The sequence below is a fragment of the Rhincodon typus genome, chromosome 15 (assembly GCF_021869965.1).
Source record: "Rhincodon typus isolate 14 chromosome 15, sRhiTyp1.1, whole genome shotgun sequence".
NCBI lineage: Eukaryota > Metazoa > Chordata > Chondrichthyes > Orectolobiformes > Rhincodontidae > Rhincodon > Rhincodon typus.
The window spans coordinates 29,565,569-29,581,252 of NC_063346.1; the positions used below are offsets into that span (position 1 = coordinate 29,565,569).

The following is a 15,684-nucleotide window of genomic DNA, read 5'->3' on the forward strand; positions in this document are numbered from 1 at the left end:
GCAGGCCAGGCAGCATCAGAAGAGCAGGAAAGCTGGCGTTTCGGGTCGGAACCCTTCGTCAGAAAGAAGGGTCCCGACCCCCGAAACATCAGCTTTCCTGTTCCTCTGATGCTGCCTGGCCTGCCGTGTTCCTCCAGCTCCACACTGTTATCTCTGACTCCAGCATCGGCAGTTCTTACTATCTATTAAACAAAACTTTTTTGTTTGGAAACAGTCCACTCCATTTCTTTTTGACAGAGGCACACACTCTCCAAGAGTAATCCACAACAGGAGGCATTGACAAAAAAAGATATAAATTAAAGACCCTACTCACTTGTATCCATAGGATGAATTGAGATATGAAGAGAAACAACAACAATCCCACCATAGCCCATACTCATAAGGGAGGGTGAAGTATTCTACATTTTAGTTTGGATTTCAATTTTAAATTAATCTCTTAGTTTTGAGACAAATTACAGCCACCTTTTCTGGACACAAGAGATGCTGATGCAAAAGCAAAATGATCAGTTTGAGTGGAGGTTGATTAATGCAAATTTTAACAAAAAAAGTGCAACATAAATACAGAAAAAAAATTAACAATTATTTAATTTTGTAGACTGTACAGTTGGCATACCAACCGACTGCACCACCGAATAAGACAACATAAATTGCACCCTTCAGTAGCCACAAACGGTTGTTCATCAAACATAAGCAGTGAAGCACCCCAGCAAAGCAATTCGGTGATCAGCCAAACAAGTCAGCTTTTAAACCACGGCAACTCGAGCAGCTGCTGAGAGCTGGTAATGATTGGGAGGAGCACAAGCCTGAAGGAAGTGACTGATAAGGATGATGTGTAACATAATGTAATGATTGAGATACACTAACATTTCACTACATAACCCAAGATAACAAGGTGTTCAGATTTTCTGAAGAAGGGTCTAGGCCCGAAACGTCAGCTTTCCTGCTCCTCTGATGCTGCTTGGCCTGCAATGTTCATCCAGCTCTGCACCTTGTTATCTCAGATTCTCCAGCATCTGCAGTTCCTACTATCTCTACTACATAACCCAACCCAGCCCTGCCTAGCAAGGAAAGACCGACCAGTTTTAAACTACTGTTGATCTTGAGCATCATGACAGAAAACAACATCAGTGCAGTTCATAATGCACTTTTCAATTTCAACACTGAAATGTCACAACAAGGTGGTATTAAATCAATTGCTGCTACTTGTTTTATAAGATAATTAGTACCTGAAAAGGTCAACTGTCATCATGAGATAAACTTTACCCATCAGGATATAAAGGAATATTCCTGGGAGGAGCTAACCAGTGTGTTCTAGTTTGATTGTAGTTCAGTGTAAGGTCTATATAGCTAACAGAAATGTGTACTGAATTCTTACAAAGGAATCTCATGCAATTCAGATGTACTGTAACTAGTTACTAAGTATGATGTAATAAACCTATTTATCAAGACAGAGTCTAACATCTGCCAAAAACTTTGCCAGAACACCCCTCCACTTAAATTAACGACCAACGGCAGTGAACCTAGCCAAGGTATCTCTGATAGTTCCAAGAGACATATTCACAATGACAGGATGCCAGCAGAGCTAGTAATCCACACCTATCATGCCAACGAGCAGCTATCCAGCCTAATTCACATTCCAGCCCATGCTCTGAAGACTTGTGGGTTATGACATTTCAAGTACCTATATGACAGCATTCAAGTGAGATGGAACAGCAAAGCATTAGGCACAGTTTCTACTTACTGTAGACATTTCCCTGTGATAACGACATCACTTGGAAAGGCCATGTAAGTATAAATTCAACTGTGATTCACCATTATTTGGTTTATGGAATTATCACCAGTTTATGGAAGACAGTGTAGCATGCTTACTGTAAGAAATCACATTATATAAACCTAAAAAATTTATTGACTATTATGGGAATAGCTCTCGCTCACACACAAAGAATATCTCCAACATACCTTGCAATGCTGACAAATAAAAGATACCCTGGCTGTTATCCCTGCCAAAGACATGTCTCTAACTAAATAAATGAAACACGACAGTGATAATCCTGATACATAGGAGTGTGCATCTGTGTACCTATGTGAAAACTGAAGTAGACCATTTGGCCCAAAAAGCCTGCTCCACCATTCAAGATAATCATGACTAAGCCTCTGCCTCAACACCATACCCCCACTTTCTCTACATATCCTCTAATAGCTTTAGCCCCTGGAAATCTGATTCCATTTTTAATACATTCAATGACTTCACTTCCACAGCTAATCTGACACCAGTAGACCGCCACTGTAAGTTGTGGAGATCATCCCTTTCAGATGGAGTAGAATGGGTGAAGAGCTGCTCCCCCTCATAGGCTGTTTCCCTCCAGCATTGGTTACTGATTGTTCACTAGTAGGCCTACCAGCAACAAATGCTAGAGAGAAACAGACTGCGATGGGAAGAGCAGCAAATAGTTAGGGAAAAGTAAGTGCTGCCGGTGAGGACGTCATCATGGTAGATTTTTTTTTTGCCAAGGTTGGAAGAAGACATCTTTGTTGGGACAGCCAACTGCTGAAGACAGAACAAGTAGGAGATGCTGTGTCAGGTCAGTGAGATTCTTCTGCTAGGTCTGGGGTGGGGTAAGAGGTGCTTCCAAGAGAGGTCGGGTGGGATAGGGATGGACAAGAGTGCTGCAATGTTGGGTGGAGGGGTTTGAGGGGGATACTGCAAAAAGAAGAGAAAGCTGTTGGGGAGGGAAGTGGTTAAGTGAGGAACTTACTCAGAGCCAGGAAAACAAGAACCATTTGTCCCAATAAGCCTGTTCCACTATTCACTATGATCATGACTGATCCTTTATCTCATAACCATACTCCTTAATATCTTTAGCCGCTAAAAACCTATTTGCAATTTAAACATGTTCAATCACTTAACTTCCACAGCCTCCTGCAGTTGAGAATTCTACAGGTTTAGCACAGCGTGAAGAAATTTCTCTTCACTCCCATTCAAAATGGCCTACTGCATAACCTGAGAATGTATTCGTGTGTTATGGAACCTCCAGCCAAAGGAAACATCGTCCTTGCACCTCATCTGTCCAGCTTATCAAAATTTTACATTTCAATGAGATCCCCTTTCATTCTTCTAAACTCCAGTGAATACAAACCCAATCGTTTCAATCACTCAGATTGTCTCTCAAAGCTGACAGTTTTTAAAAAGGGAAGAATGTAATGGTAAAGGATGGAATTCAGACAGTGCATGGATAGCAAAGAAATATGGAATACATAGTGCAGAAAGAAAATAGGGATTTGGAAAGAAAACACTGGACAGCAAAAGCCAATAAAAGCCACAAATGAGAAGCGAGAGGATTGATAGAAGCCAAATGCTTAACGACAGATTCAGAGAAATAAGAGAATAAATCAAGCTTACAAGTGGAGGTAAAAATTATGTCACTGCCACAGTAGTTTGGCAGGAAGAGTGGTAACATTGCTAGTCAACCAAAATTTCATTAATGGAGGGAAAAGTAGTCAGCATTAGTTCCAGGATATCTGCAGATGGTCTATGTCTGATTTGCACAGGAAAAGAAGTCATCAAATAGGACAATCAGCAATAAAGAAGTAACATTAGGCCTACTGAAGTGGGAAGCAGAATGGGGATAAGGTTAGAAAAATTTATCTTCAATAGATAATGGCATGGTAGACAATTAGCTATCATTGCTGTTTTAGGACAACCAGATGATGATGTTCAGGTGTGCATAACACAGGCTTCCCGAAGTTGTGCTCACTGGAAAGGGGAACTGAGAAAATAGTTGCATGTTAAGGTGGTTATAGGGATGGAGTAATGGAGATTAATGGCAATGGGTAGAAGAGGAGGGAGATCCCAGAGCTAAAAAGTGGCACAGTGAGCAAGCAGACCTGGAGATAGGAGTTGGCTGAACAGACAGGACTTATTTTGGACAAAGGTACAAGTATGGAAAAAGCATGGAAGCTTACTGTGTCACAAAGTGCTCTAGCAAATAACTGCTTAGACACAACGGATCAAGCTGTTTATATTTTTAAGGCTCTGCTAACTATGGAACACCAACAAAATAATAAGATAAATTTAAAGAGAACAAAATGACGAGATCCAAAAACTGGGTTACACCAAGTTTTAATTACATTATGGATAGCAAAATTCAAGTTGTCCCAAAAATTACTGAGAATAATCTAAACTGTTGAGAAATTTCATTTGTAAAACAATCAAAGTAGTCAGCAGCTGTAGAGGTCACAATTCCCTTCCACTGACAGATGAAGGTCACCTTATTAAGGTTGCCAGAAGAGTGTTATTGCTGCAGGGCAGCTTTGTTTATAGCCAGTTGGATCATATCCAAATTTTCTTCTAGGGAGTAGAAGTGGTGGTGGGTATTCAGCAGTGCCCAACTGCCCTGTAAAATTTAGTCCTCCGTTTGATATAGATATAGAAACAAAGACAAAAAAAGTGGGAACAGAAGTAACCTATTCAGCCCTTTCAGCATCCTCCACAAGTCAACATGATCAAGGCTGTTCATCCAACTTGGTACCCTGTTCCCCCTTCCTCCCCATATCTTTTGATCCCATTAGCCCTAAAAGTGATATCTATCTCCATCTTGAAAACATTCAATGTTTTAGTCTAAACCGCTCTCTGTGGCAGAAAATTCCACACTCTGGGTGAAGAAATTTCTCACCTCTCTTATGGGATCCCTCCAATCACATTTCATACCTGCCAAAGCACAAAAATAACTATCAAAGTTATTACTATGGTCTCTATTGTAGCTTACATATAGGGTTAAAAATGTAGAGTTTTGTTTACAATTTAAGGGGAATTAAAGGTTGATTTACTTGCAGTTTGTTTTATAATGTGTGTGCACTTAAAAACAATGCTTGAATTTTTGACCCAGCTGAGAAGCATTTTAAAAGCAAGAAAGTCCTGAGGTTGCTATGGAAATAATTGCTGTGGGTGGTGCTATGCTCTAAACAAAGAAAAATATAGCTTGATGTTAAATATATGAAGTGAGATGAAAGGTGACCTAGAAGCTGCAGACATATCATCTGGCATGTTTAACAAAATTATTTAAATCTATACATTTAGAGAGAGTAAAATGGAGCTCTAAAGAATTAGGTAGGGTCACAGAGCTCTAGAGAGACAGAAGCATAGGAATCAATACCTAAGGAGTATCCACTTGCCTGGTAGGTCACAGCATGTGGCTGTCAGTGATGCTTATACTCGGACCAGGAAGTCTAACAAGAGGAGGGATATAATATCGACCTGAACTATGAACTGTGCGGCCAGACCCAAAATAAAAATATATTATCAAAGACTATCAGAGTGAAAGTGACAATTAAAAAAAATTAAGCTGAATTAAGCCTGTTGGATTGAGTTTAAGGTGGAAGTTTACATTACTACAGTCATGAATGACCTCTCCTCCATAACGCCAGAAGTGGGAATGTTCGTTGATTGCACAATGTTCAACACCATTTGTGACTCCTCAGAAACTGAAGTAGTCCATGTTCAAATGCATTAAGAGCTGAACAACATCCAGACTTGGGCTGAAACGTGGCAAGAAATATCTGTGACAGACTAATGTCAGGCAATGACCATCCAACAGACAGACAATCTAACCACCAGCCTTTGACACTCAATGGCATTACCATCACTGAACTCCCCACTATCAACATCCTGTGGGTTACCATTGACCAGAAACTCAATTAGGTTCACCACATAAACACAGTGGCTATACGAGCAGGTCAGAGGCTAGAAATATTGTGGTAACTCACCTCTTGAATCCCCAAAGCCGGTCTACCATCCACAAGGCACAAATCAGGAGTGTGATGGAATACGCCCAACTTGCCCGAATGGGTGCAGCTCTAACAATACTGAAGAAAGCTTGACACCTTTTCCAGGACAAAGCATCCCACGTGACTGGCACCACATCCATAAACATCCACTCCCTCCTCCACTCGATGGTCAGTAGCAGCAGTGTGTACTATCTACAGATTCACTGCAGAAATTCACCAAAATCCTTAGACAGCACCTTCCAAACCTATGACCACTTCCATCTAGAAGGACAAGGACCATCTATACTACCTGCAAATTCCTCTCCAAGCCACTCACTATCCTGACTTGGAAATATATCGCCGTTTCTTCAGTGTTGCTGGGTCAAAATGCTGGAATTCCCTCCCTAGTGGCATTGTGGGTCAATCTACAGCATGTGGACTGCAGCGGTTCAAGAGGTGGCTCAGGATTACTTTCTCAAGGGCAACGAGGGGCTGACAACGAAATGCTGGTCAGTCAGCAACATCCACATCCCACAAGTCAACAAAAAAAATGAATTTACATATTTGTTATACTTGCTCAGTCATTATTGCTCGTATTTCTGTCCAAGTCTATATAGTAAAGGTTCTTTTGGTATTTCAATTTAATCATAGAGACCTGTTGTTTCCTACCTTACACTTGGTTCTTTCACAAACTATATACTTTAAATTATTATGGTTATCAAGCTAGATTGTAACAAATGTCCAGTTTGTTATTCTCATAAGTAGGATTACAACAAAGTAACCCATAAAAGCAAAGAACTTGAGCACATCCTAAATATGTGAAAAGCATGAAATGTAACTTTCTTCTTTATGTTACACTGTACTGATAGATAAAAAATGATTTTCCAGGCTCAATTTTAATTACTGTACTTTAATAAATTTCTTTGCAATTTTATACTGACTTTCTTTAGGACACATTAACAATATACAGGTAGAATAGAATAATATTAAAATCATTTAATTATAAAGACTCTCTTCTCCCCGCCTCCAAAAAAAAACAAAACTCAAGAATCAGAAAAGTGAGAACACAACATTGAGTCAATTATCAGCTGGTGAACCAAGTACTACAAAATGAACCCTCTTGGACTGGGTTCACTCAAGGCTCTTCCCTATCATAGAGACCTATGCTCATATTGAAAAACCTGATGTGATTAGCAATCGTAAACAGTTAATGTAGATCAATAAAACCAATCCCAAAGGTTAACCTGCATTATAAAACTTTGGCTTCATCAGAGATTTACAAAATAGTCGGCAGGGAAAAAGAATGACAGACAGACCGACCGACCGAGAGGGGTCAGGAAGAATAGTAAAAGGAGTAACAGGAAACAACACAGTAACAGCAAAGAGATAACAAGGTATAGAGCTGGATGAACACAGCAGGCCAAGCAGCATCAGAGGAGCAGGAAGGCTGACGTTTCGGGCCTAGACCCTTCTTCAGAAAAAAATGCTGCTTGGCCTGCTGTGTTCATCCAGCTCTACACCTTGTTATCTCAGATTCTCCAGCATCTGCAGTTCCTGCTATCTCTGAAACAGTAACAGCAACTTTGGTTTCAGTCAATTAACTGAAAAGTTTTAGTGTGACTTATCCCATCAATTAAAATCCTGTGAGAGAGTGGAGTCACTTCAATGTCTTGTTAGTTAGGGCAGTATGTTCGTGTTAGCAATGGCTAAAACCATTAAAATAGAAGAACTGCTCTCTGTAATATCCAAGTGGCAGAAATCTTAATTGTGCTCCTTCACACTGGTGTAACTATTGTTCAAGGTAACAAACAGACGATCCTATATGCGAAAACGAATAGTAACCACAATTACGAAGTAAGGAATTTCAGATTTTTACATCTAAATATCTTGATTACTGTCAAGAACTTTATTTAAACTGGCTCATTGCAATATAAGCATTCTAATAGTCCTGAAAGATTTGCATCTTCCAGATTGGAGTCTAACTTGAAATTAAACTCAAATATTTCACTAGAATTAAAACATGCAAGGTAAAAAGAGATTTAGTCACAAGACTTGAAGCAACTTTTTGCAGCTCAATTCACAATGCTTTTAAAATGAGAAGGAAAACATCAGAATTGGTTACTTAGCAAATAAGTCATCAGGTAGTCACAAACTTTAGTGACTATTGTTATATACAAGTTATTATTGTTCCAAGAACATGAAGGAATTTCTCTTAGCATTATATAATTCACTTATGTTCAATCTCATGAAAATTTAATTTTCAAATGTTTAAGCACCAAAACATATCAGCACTTCAAATATTTATAGCCGTTCCTTCATAAAAAGTGACATTTGTAATGTTCTAGAGAAATTCTTTCAAAGTATTCTGCAAGCAATGACAGAAATGTAGCAGCATAACTCTGAAGATATAGTTGCTGATATAATTTACCATTTATTCAAAGAATAAAATCAGTTGGAAATTTATCAGAAAGTTCCCTCAACCAGCTAAAAGAAAAGTTTCTCTCCATCTACAAACCCCTTTCAAAATCTCCCTAAAATCTAATCTAGATCCCAGGCGATACAAGCCTTGTTTATGTGATTACTCCTTATAAATTAAACACTGCAACCCTGGTAACATTCTGCTGAATCTGTGCTGCACTCCTCCAAAGCCAATATAATCTAACATGCAGGTCTCAGGACTGTACACATTACTTCAATGTGGTCTAACCACATCTTTATATTGCTATAGCAAACCTTTCTATTCTAGATCTTTTGACATAAACTTCCTACTTTTTTGGGCCTTGTTACTAAATTTTAGGGATCTGTGTATACAATGACCCCAAGTCTCTGATTCTCCAAAACCTCTGGTTTTCTCCCATTTAAATACTTGAATTAATCCTTCTTGGTCCAAATGATCTCATTTAACTACATCCAAATCCACCTGCTTCAGTTTTCCCCTCACTTCATTTACCTCGGTCATTTTCTGATCCTCTCTACCAAGTTTACCATACACCAATATTTTTGTTATCAGCAAATTTGAAAAAATGGCTCTCTATTTATTATTTAAGATTACACAGTATTGTGAATAGTTGAAGCCATTGCACAGGTCCTTGTGGAACACCAGTAGTCAGTTACTCCCTTCCAACTCAAGTCCATTCCCATTAGGCTAAGTAGGCATAATCAACCTCCTAAAGAGGTCAATAATTTACTCACAGAACTATGAGCTTGCATGTTAGCTCTCCTTTACGGAATTTTATGGAATGCCATTTGGCGGTGCACAGAAATTACACCCACAAACACACCTATTTACCACTTTAGCTGCTTTGTCAAAAATCCAATTAGGTTTTGTAAGACGTAACTCCTGGTTTGCCACATTCCCTGCTTTTGTTCCTCATTCATCAACCAGCACAATGCACCAATTCTTAACATGCAATGAAGATTAGGATTGCCTCTATTATGTCTGTACACATTGGATGTCTCCAGAATTCAAACTTTGCTGTTCTTTCCGTTCTGAATTCCATTGTTTACATTTATTAAAAGATTAAATATCAAGGACATTTTTTAAAAATTAGAGATAAACCAGTTAAGAGTAAAATCAGGAGGTACTTTTGCACAAAAGCGTTGTGGAAGTTTAGAACTTTACAGGCAATGAGGTCTTTTTCATCTCAATATTGGTGTTGCAGGGTATGGGTTTTGCATTGCTCAGCTTCTAATTCCAGGCAACCCCTCTCTACTTTCTCAGTTGCTATAAATTGTGTTATAACAATTTAAGTTAAGAAGAGAAATTGAATTATATTTGCATACATCGGTCCATTTATTTGCTTCTATCAAAGTCCACTTCACTTGAAGACGACACTTAATTTTGACACCTGTCTTCAGAGTTGAATTGTACTTTACCAAAAACCTTAATATACATGCATTTCTAATCTATAAAATTGTACTTTTGGTTACATATATCCCTACAATTCAATTTTTACATGGCACATGCAAGCAGAGGAAATTATACACTGTCGTTTTACATTCTTCTCTCACTGTCCAAGGCTAAAATGGTCACTTCAGATGAAACAGCAACTGACTGACTTTTTTTTTCTATTTACGACGTGATATTCCCTGCTCACATTCACATTCACTTCAAGGTGATTAAAACACAGAATACCTATGGTGAGTTCACAAGCGTGACTCTGATTTCTAGTCGCCAGGTAGTTCAACTTTCAGTTTCACTACCACTCTGGTCCCTCCTGTTTATTTCAGCCAGTAGAACAACTTATCCTAATAAGATCATAAGAAATAAGTGTTGGGAGTGGCTGTCAACAGTGCTATCAAGTACCACTTGCTTAACAATTGCATGTTCACGGACACTCAGCGTGGGTTCCACTTGGACTACTTAGCTCCAGACCTCATTACAGCCTTGGTTTAAACTAGGAATAAAGAGCTGAATTCCAGTGGGGAGGTAAAAATGACTGCCCTTCACATCAATGGCCACATGTGACTAAGCCTGGCATCAAGGAGCAAAATTAGAGTCAATGGGAATCAAGGGAAAATGTTCTACTGGCTTGAGTCATATCATGCACAAAGCAAGATGGTTGTGGTTGTTACATGTCAATCATTTCAACTCCAAAGCTTTGCTCAGGAGTTTCTCACATAGTGCCCTCAGCCCAATCATCTTCAGTTGTTTCAGCAACAACATTCCCTCCATGATAAGACAGAAGTGGGGAAATTCACTGATAACTGCACAATGTTCAGCACCATTAGTAACTGCTCAGATTTGGAAGCAGTCTGTCGAAATGCAGTAAAGCCTGGACAACGTACAGACTTGGGCTGACAAGTGGCAAGTGACATCTACTCCCACATAATTGCCAGCATTGACCATCTCTACCAATCATCGCCTTGGTACTCAATGGCATTACCATTACTGAATCCTCCATTATCAATATCCTGGAAGTTACCACTGGCCAAAAACTCAACTGGACCAGCCACATAAATACTGTTACAAGAGCAGGTTAGAGGCCGAGAACTGTGCAGCAAGTAATTTACCTTGACTCCTCAAAACCTGTCCATCAGCAACAAGACACAAATCGGGTGTGAGATACAACTCTCACCACTTGCCTGGATTAATCCAAGTAGCTCAACAGGACAAAGCAGTCCAATTAACTGTAACCCCATTCACAATGACTCATTTCACCACCGACAGACAGTGACAGCAGTGTGCATCACCCACAAGTGCAATGCAACAACTCACCAAGACTTCCAAACCAGTGATCTCTACCACCTAAAAAGGACAAAAGCAACAGACACATGGCAATACCACCATCCTGACATGGAACTATAAGTTAAATTTTACATGTGAGGCCCAGAAATATTTCTCACGATATTCTGCAAAACTCAACTCATTACCTATACACCATGTCACTTGCCTTAACATCCTTCTCCCCTCTGAAAAAGTACTCACCACTGCTAGGACCTTCTGGGAATCCCGCACTGGCATATATTTAAAATGTAGTTGTGCACCAGGTAAAATGTGGTCAGAACAGAGCTGCCCTGCACAGTTAATATGAATGGATCCAAATTTGTCAGATAAAAGTAAATTAGAACCATGATTTGCCTCACCATGATGTGGAGGTGCTGGTGTTGGACTGGGGTGGACAAGGCCAAAAATCACATGACACCAGGTTATTATCCAACAGGTTTATTTGAAAACACAAGCTTTCAGAGCCTCACTCCTCCTTCGGGTGCTAGAGAGAGAGGTAGTATCAGACAGAGGATTTTTAAGTAAAAGATCAAAGGCTCATCAATGGTGTGAACCCTTGTGATTTCTGGTCCTGCCTCATCATCCACAGAGCCAAGGTTTTGGTGCTGTGATCTTTTGTAAGAGTGTACCAGCTTATATCTGAAGCACCACTTCCTAAAAGTTTACCCACTGTCCCACTACCTGGTCTGGTCTATACATGACTCCAGACCCACAGCAATGTGGTTATTTCTTAACTACCCTCTGAATAATTAAGGATGAGACCAGCAACACCCATGTCCTGTACATGAATATTCTTAAAATTCTGACAGTTTTTGGCTCTATTAAACCCTGACTAGGTCGCTGATTGCATTGAAAAGGGACTAACTTTAATCTAGACATTCCGCTTTATGTTGTTCCTTTCTTTTCCCCCAATATTAATCTGAATCTCACTTTAATCATTTTTAACCAAATATTCCCCCAGCTCCTTGGTCCATTTTGCCCATTTAATTTCTTACAATCCAGTAATGCGCTCTTTCTAGGTGAACCAAAGACAGGGATCAAAGTTTTCCAAAAAAAGTTTCAGAAATAGATCCCACCTCCTTATCTTCTGCACTTAAGATTACCCAAATACTGAACTGAAAGTTCATTAGTATCGGCATTCTACATCCAAGATTTCCTTGCAAATCTGTTCCTCACATTATCTGAAAGCCAATAAAATTCACCCAGTAATAACAACACATCCTTTTTGCTTCTCAACTCAAACCAAATAGATTCTGCATTTGGCCTCGAGGGTATTCTCTTTGTAACCTGCATGTCTTTCTTAACCAGTGCTGACACCCCATCTCTTTCCCTTCCCTATTCTATCTGAACATTTCACACCCTCATATTAAACATCCAGTCCCTATTATTTTTATGTCACATTTTCCCACATGGCCATGCATGCATGCAGCTCACCAACGTTATTCACAACTCTGTATTTGCTACAAGCATGATAATAGTGTCTTTCCATTCTAGATGTCTGCCTTGATCCTCTGCCCCATGATATGGAAGTACACCCTTCTCCAGTACTGCATGACACAGTTTTATGCACTTTATTTCCATATGTTGTGCCAATTCTCTTACATAATCACAACAGTGAACCACTTGAAACAGGGTATTGGTCCCAGTCCTATTAAACCCATCCTGTTTGATCAGGTGCCTCCTGCCGCATATCTGTTCCTAATGGCCCAAGAATCTGAAGCCCTATCTTCTGCACATCTTCCTATTGCAATGCTGGTCAGCGCTGAGAGTAAGCCACAGTGTACCACACATTAGAGTCTTTTAATATATCCCAAACTGACTGCTCAAAAACCACACCTTTAATCTTGCTGTGTTCCCCTCTCGCCTTTCCTCCCCCTGCATTCTCAATCATAGGTTCCAGTGTGTATGCTTCTAAAACTGTTGGAAGTACCAGAATCTGTCCACTGTTTCAAAAAACTCCAGTGTCTCTGAAACATTCACTCTATTCCAGTGCTCCTAAAACTACAGGTCACCCCACTAACCCAGAATTAGTTCTTATAAATATATTTAAAATTTCACTGTGAGCATTAGATTAGCTCATATATCAAAAGAAAATGACCAGCATTACAAATTTAATAAAAAGATAAGAACTAGGAGCAGGAGTAGGCCGTCTGGCCCTTCGAGCCTGCTCTGCCATTCAATAAGATCATGGCTGATCTTTTCGTGGACTCAGATCCACTTACCCGCGTTCTCACCGTATCCCTTAATTCCTTTATTGTTCAAACAAATATCTACCTTTTTTTTAGAAACGTTTACTGAAGTAGTGTCAACTACTTCACTGGGCAAGGAATTCCATAGATTAACAACCCTCTGGGTGAAGAAATTCCTTCTCAATTCAGTCCTAAATCTGCTCCCTCTAATCTTGAGGCTATGCCCTCTTGTCCTAGCTTCACCTGCCAGTGGAAACATCCTCTCTACTTCTATCTTATCTATTCCCTTCATAATTTTATATGTTTCTATAAGATCCCCCCTCAATCTTCTGAATTCCAATGAATATAATCCCAATCTACTCAGTCTCTCCTCATAAGCCAACCCCCTCAACTCCGGAATCAACCTAGTGAACCTCCTTTGCACCCCCTCCAGTGCCAATACATCCTTTCTCAAGTAAGGAGACCAAAACTGCACACAGTACTCCAGGTGTGGCCTCACCAGCACCTTGTACAGCTGCAACATAATCTCTCTGCTTTTAATTTCAATCCCTTTAGCAATGAAGGGCAAAATTCCATTTGCCTTCCTAATTACTTGTTGTACCTGCAGACCTACCTTCTGTGATTCATGCACAAGGACACCCAAGTCCCTCTGCATAGTAGCATGCTGCAACTTTTTACCATTCAAGTAATAATCCTTTTTACTATTACTCCTACCAAAATGTATGACTTCACATTTATTTACATTGTATTCCATCTGCTAGACCTTTGCCCACTCACTCAATGTATCTATGTTCCTCTGCAAAGTCTCACAGTCCTCTGCACACTTTGCTCTGCCACTCATCTTAGTGTCATCTGCAAACTTTGACACCCTACACGTGGTCCCCAACTCCAAATCATCTATATAAATTGTAAATAATTGCGGTCCTAACACCGATCCCTGAGGCACACCACTAGTCACTGACTGCCAGCTAGAATAGCACTAATTTATCCCCACTCTCTGCTTCCTGTTAGTCAACCAATCCTCTATCCATGCTAATACTTTACCCTTAATGTCATGCATCCTTATCTTATGCAGTAGCCTCTTGTGCGGCACCTTGTCGAAGGCCTTTTGGAAATCTAGGTACACCACATCCACTGGGTCCCATTGTCCACCTCGCTCCTAATGTCTTCATAGAATTCCAAAATTGCTGCTCAAACTATAATTGAGTGACTTTTTTTTAAAATTCGAACACCAGGCATTAGATGTGATTCAAAACCAACTCCAGACATTCATTATTTGTACAATTGATAATCTTAAAGTACTCATTTCAGAATAAAGCTTCATTGTATCAATAATTTAATACTGTGATTAATGTTATCTCGCAAACAATTATACATATCACATAAATGACTGCATTGTTATTATTCTAAGAAAGTGCAGGTAAGTTAATTTTCAAGACAGTCAGCTGAACAAAATTAAAATATTCTATCGAAATACTGTACGATGTACATACAAAATGACATGGAAAATTGGGCACAACACAACAATGAACTTGCATTTATGTGGTGCTTTTCACAACCTCTGGAAGTCTAAAGTACTGTAAAGCCAATCAAGTATTTTCAATGTGAACTTAACATTGCTTAGCAAGGGTGGTTAACATTGAGCTGAGTGGGGTACGAAGACAAAAATAACAACTTGCAATTATGGAACAATTTTAATAATAAAACATCTTACCACTTCACAGGAGCATTATAAAACAAAATATTGCAGTAGCCACAGAATGAAGTATTAGGGTAGATAGCCATACCTCTCCAAACCTTTGCTATTCACGTACTCATCCAAATGTCTTTTAAAATATTGTAACTGTACCGGCATGCACCATTTCCTCTGGTAGTCCATTCCACACACTAACCTCCCTCAGTCCTCATGTCCTTTTGAAAACTGTCTCCCCTCTCACCTTAAAAATATGTCCCCTGGTTTTGAACTTCTCCACCCTAGGGAAAAGACCTTTGCTATTCACCTTACTTATGCCCCTCATGACTTTATAAACCTCTAAAGTCACCACTCAGCCTCCGACACGCTAGGGAAAATAGCCCCATCTATTCAGCTACCTTCTATAGCTCAAACCCTCCAACCCTGGCAACATCCTTGTAAATCTTTTCTGAACCTTTTCATGTTTCACAACATCCCTTCTATTGCAGGGAGACCAGAATTGCACACAGTATTCCAAAAATGGTCTAACCAATGTCCAGTACACCTGCAACATGACCTGCCAACTCCTACACACAATGCATGCTTAGAAGGAGAGGGGGGAAAGATTTAAAAGGGACTTAAGGAGCAACTTTTTCATGCAGAGGGTGATGTGTGTATGGAATGAACTGCCAGAGGAAGTGGGGGAGGCTGGTACGAATGCAACATTTAAAAAGGCATCTGGGTGGGTATTTGAATAGGAAAGCTTTAGAGGGATATGGGCCAAATGGGACTAGATTTATTTAGGATATCTGATCGACATGAACAAGTTGGAT

At 39.7% G+C, this 15,684-nt stretch overlaps 1 protein-coding gene across 4 annotated transcripts in view; it reads right to left on the reverse strand.

Moving 5' to 3' along the window:
- The window catches only part of LOC109911732 (PH domain leucine-rich repeat-containing protein phosphatase 2-like), a 120,726-nt gene that overhangs the window by 74,898 nt on the left and 30,144 nt on the right, over positions 1-15,684 (reverse strand). The window contains exon 1 of one of the 4 annotated variants that reach the window (XM_048605569.1): positions 314-739. The exons of the other annotated variants lie outside the window; for them this stretch is intronic. Coding sequence (XP_048461526.1) covers positions 314-380 — 67 coding nt within the window. The 5' untranslated portion in view covers positions 381-739. Of the gene's footprint in view, positions 1-313; positions 740-15,684 lie in introns of those variants that run through there. 4 annotated transcript variants of the gene reach the window in all.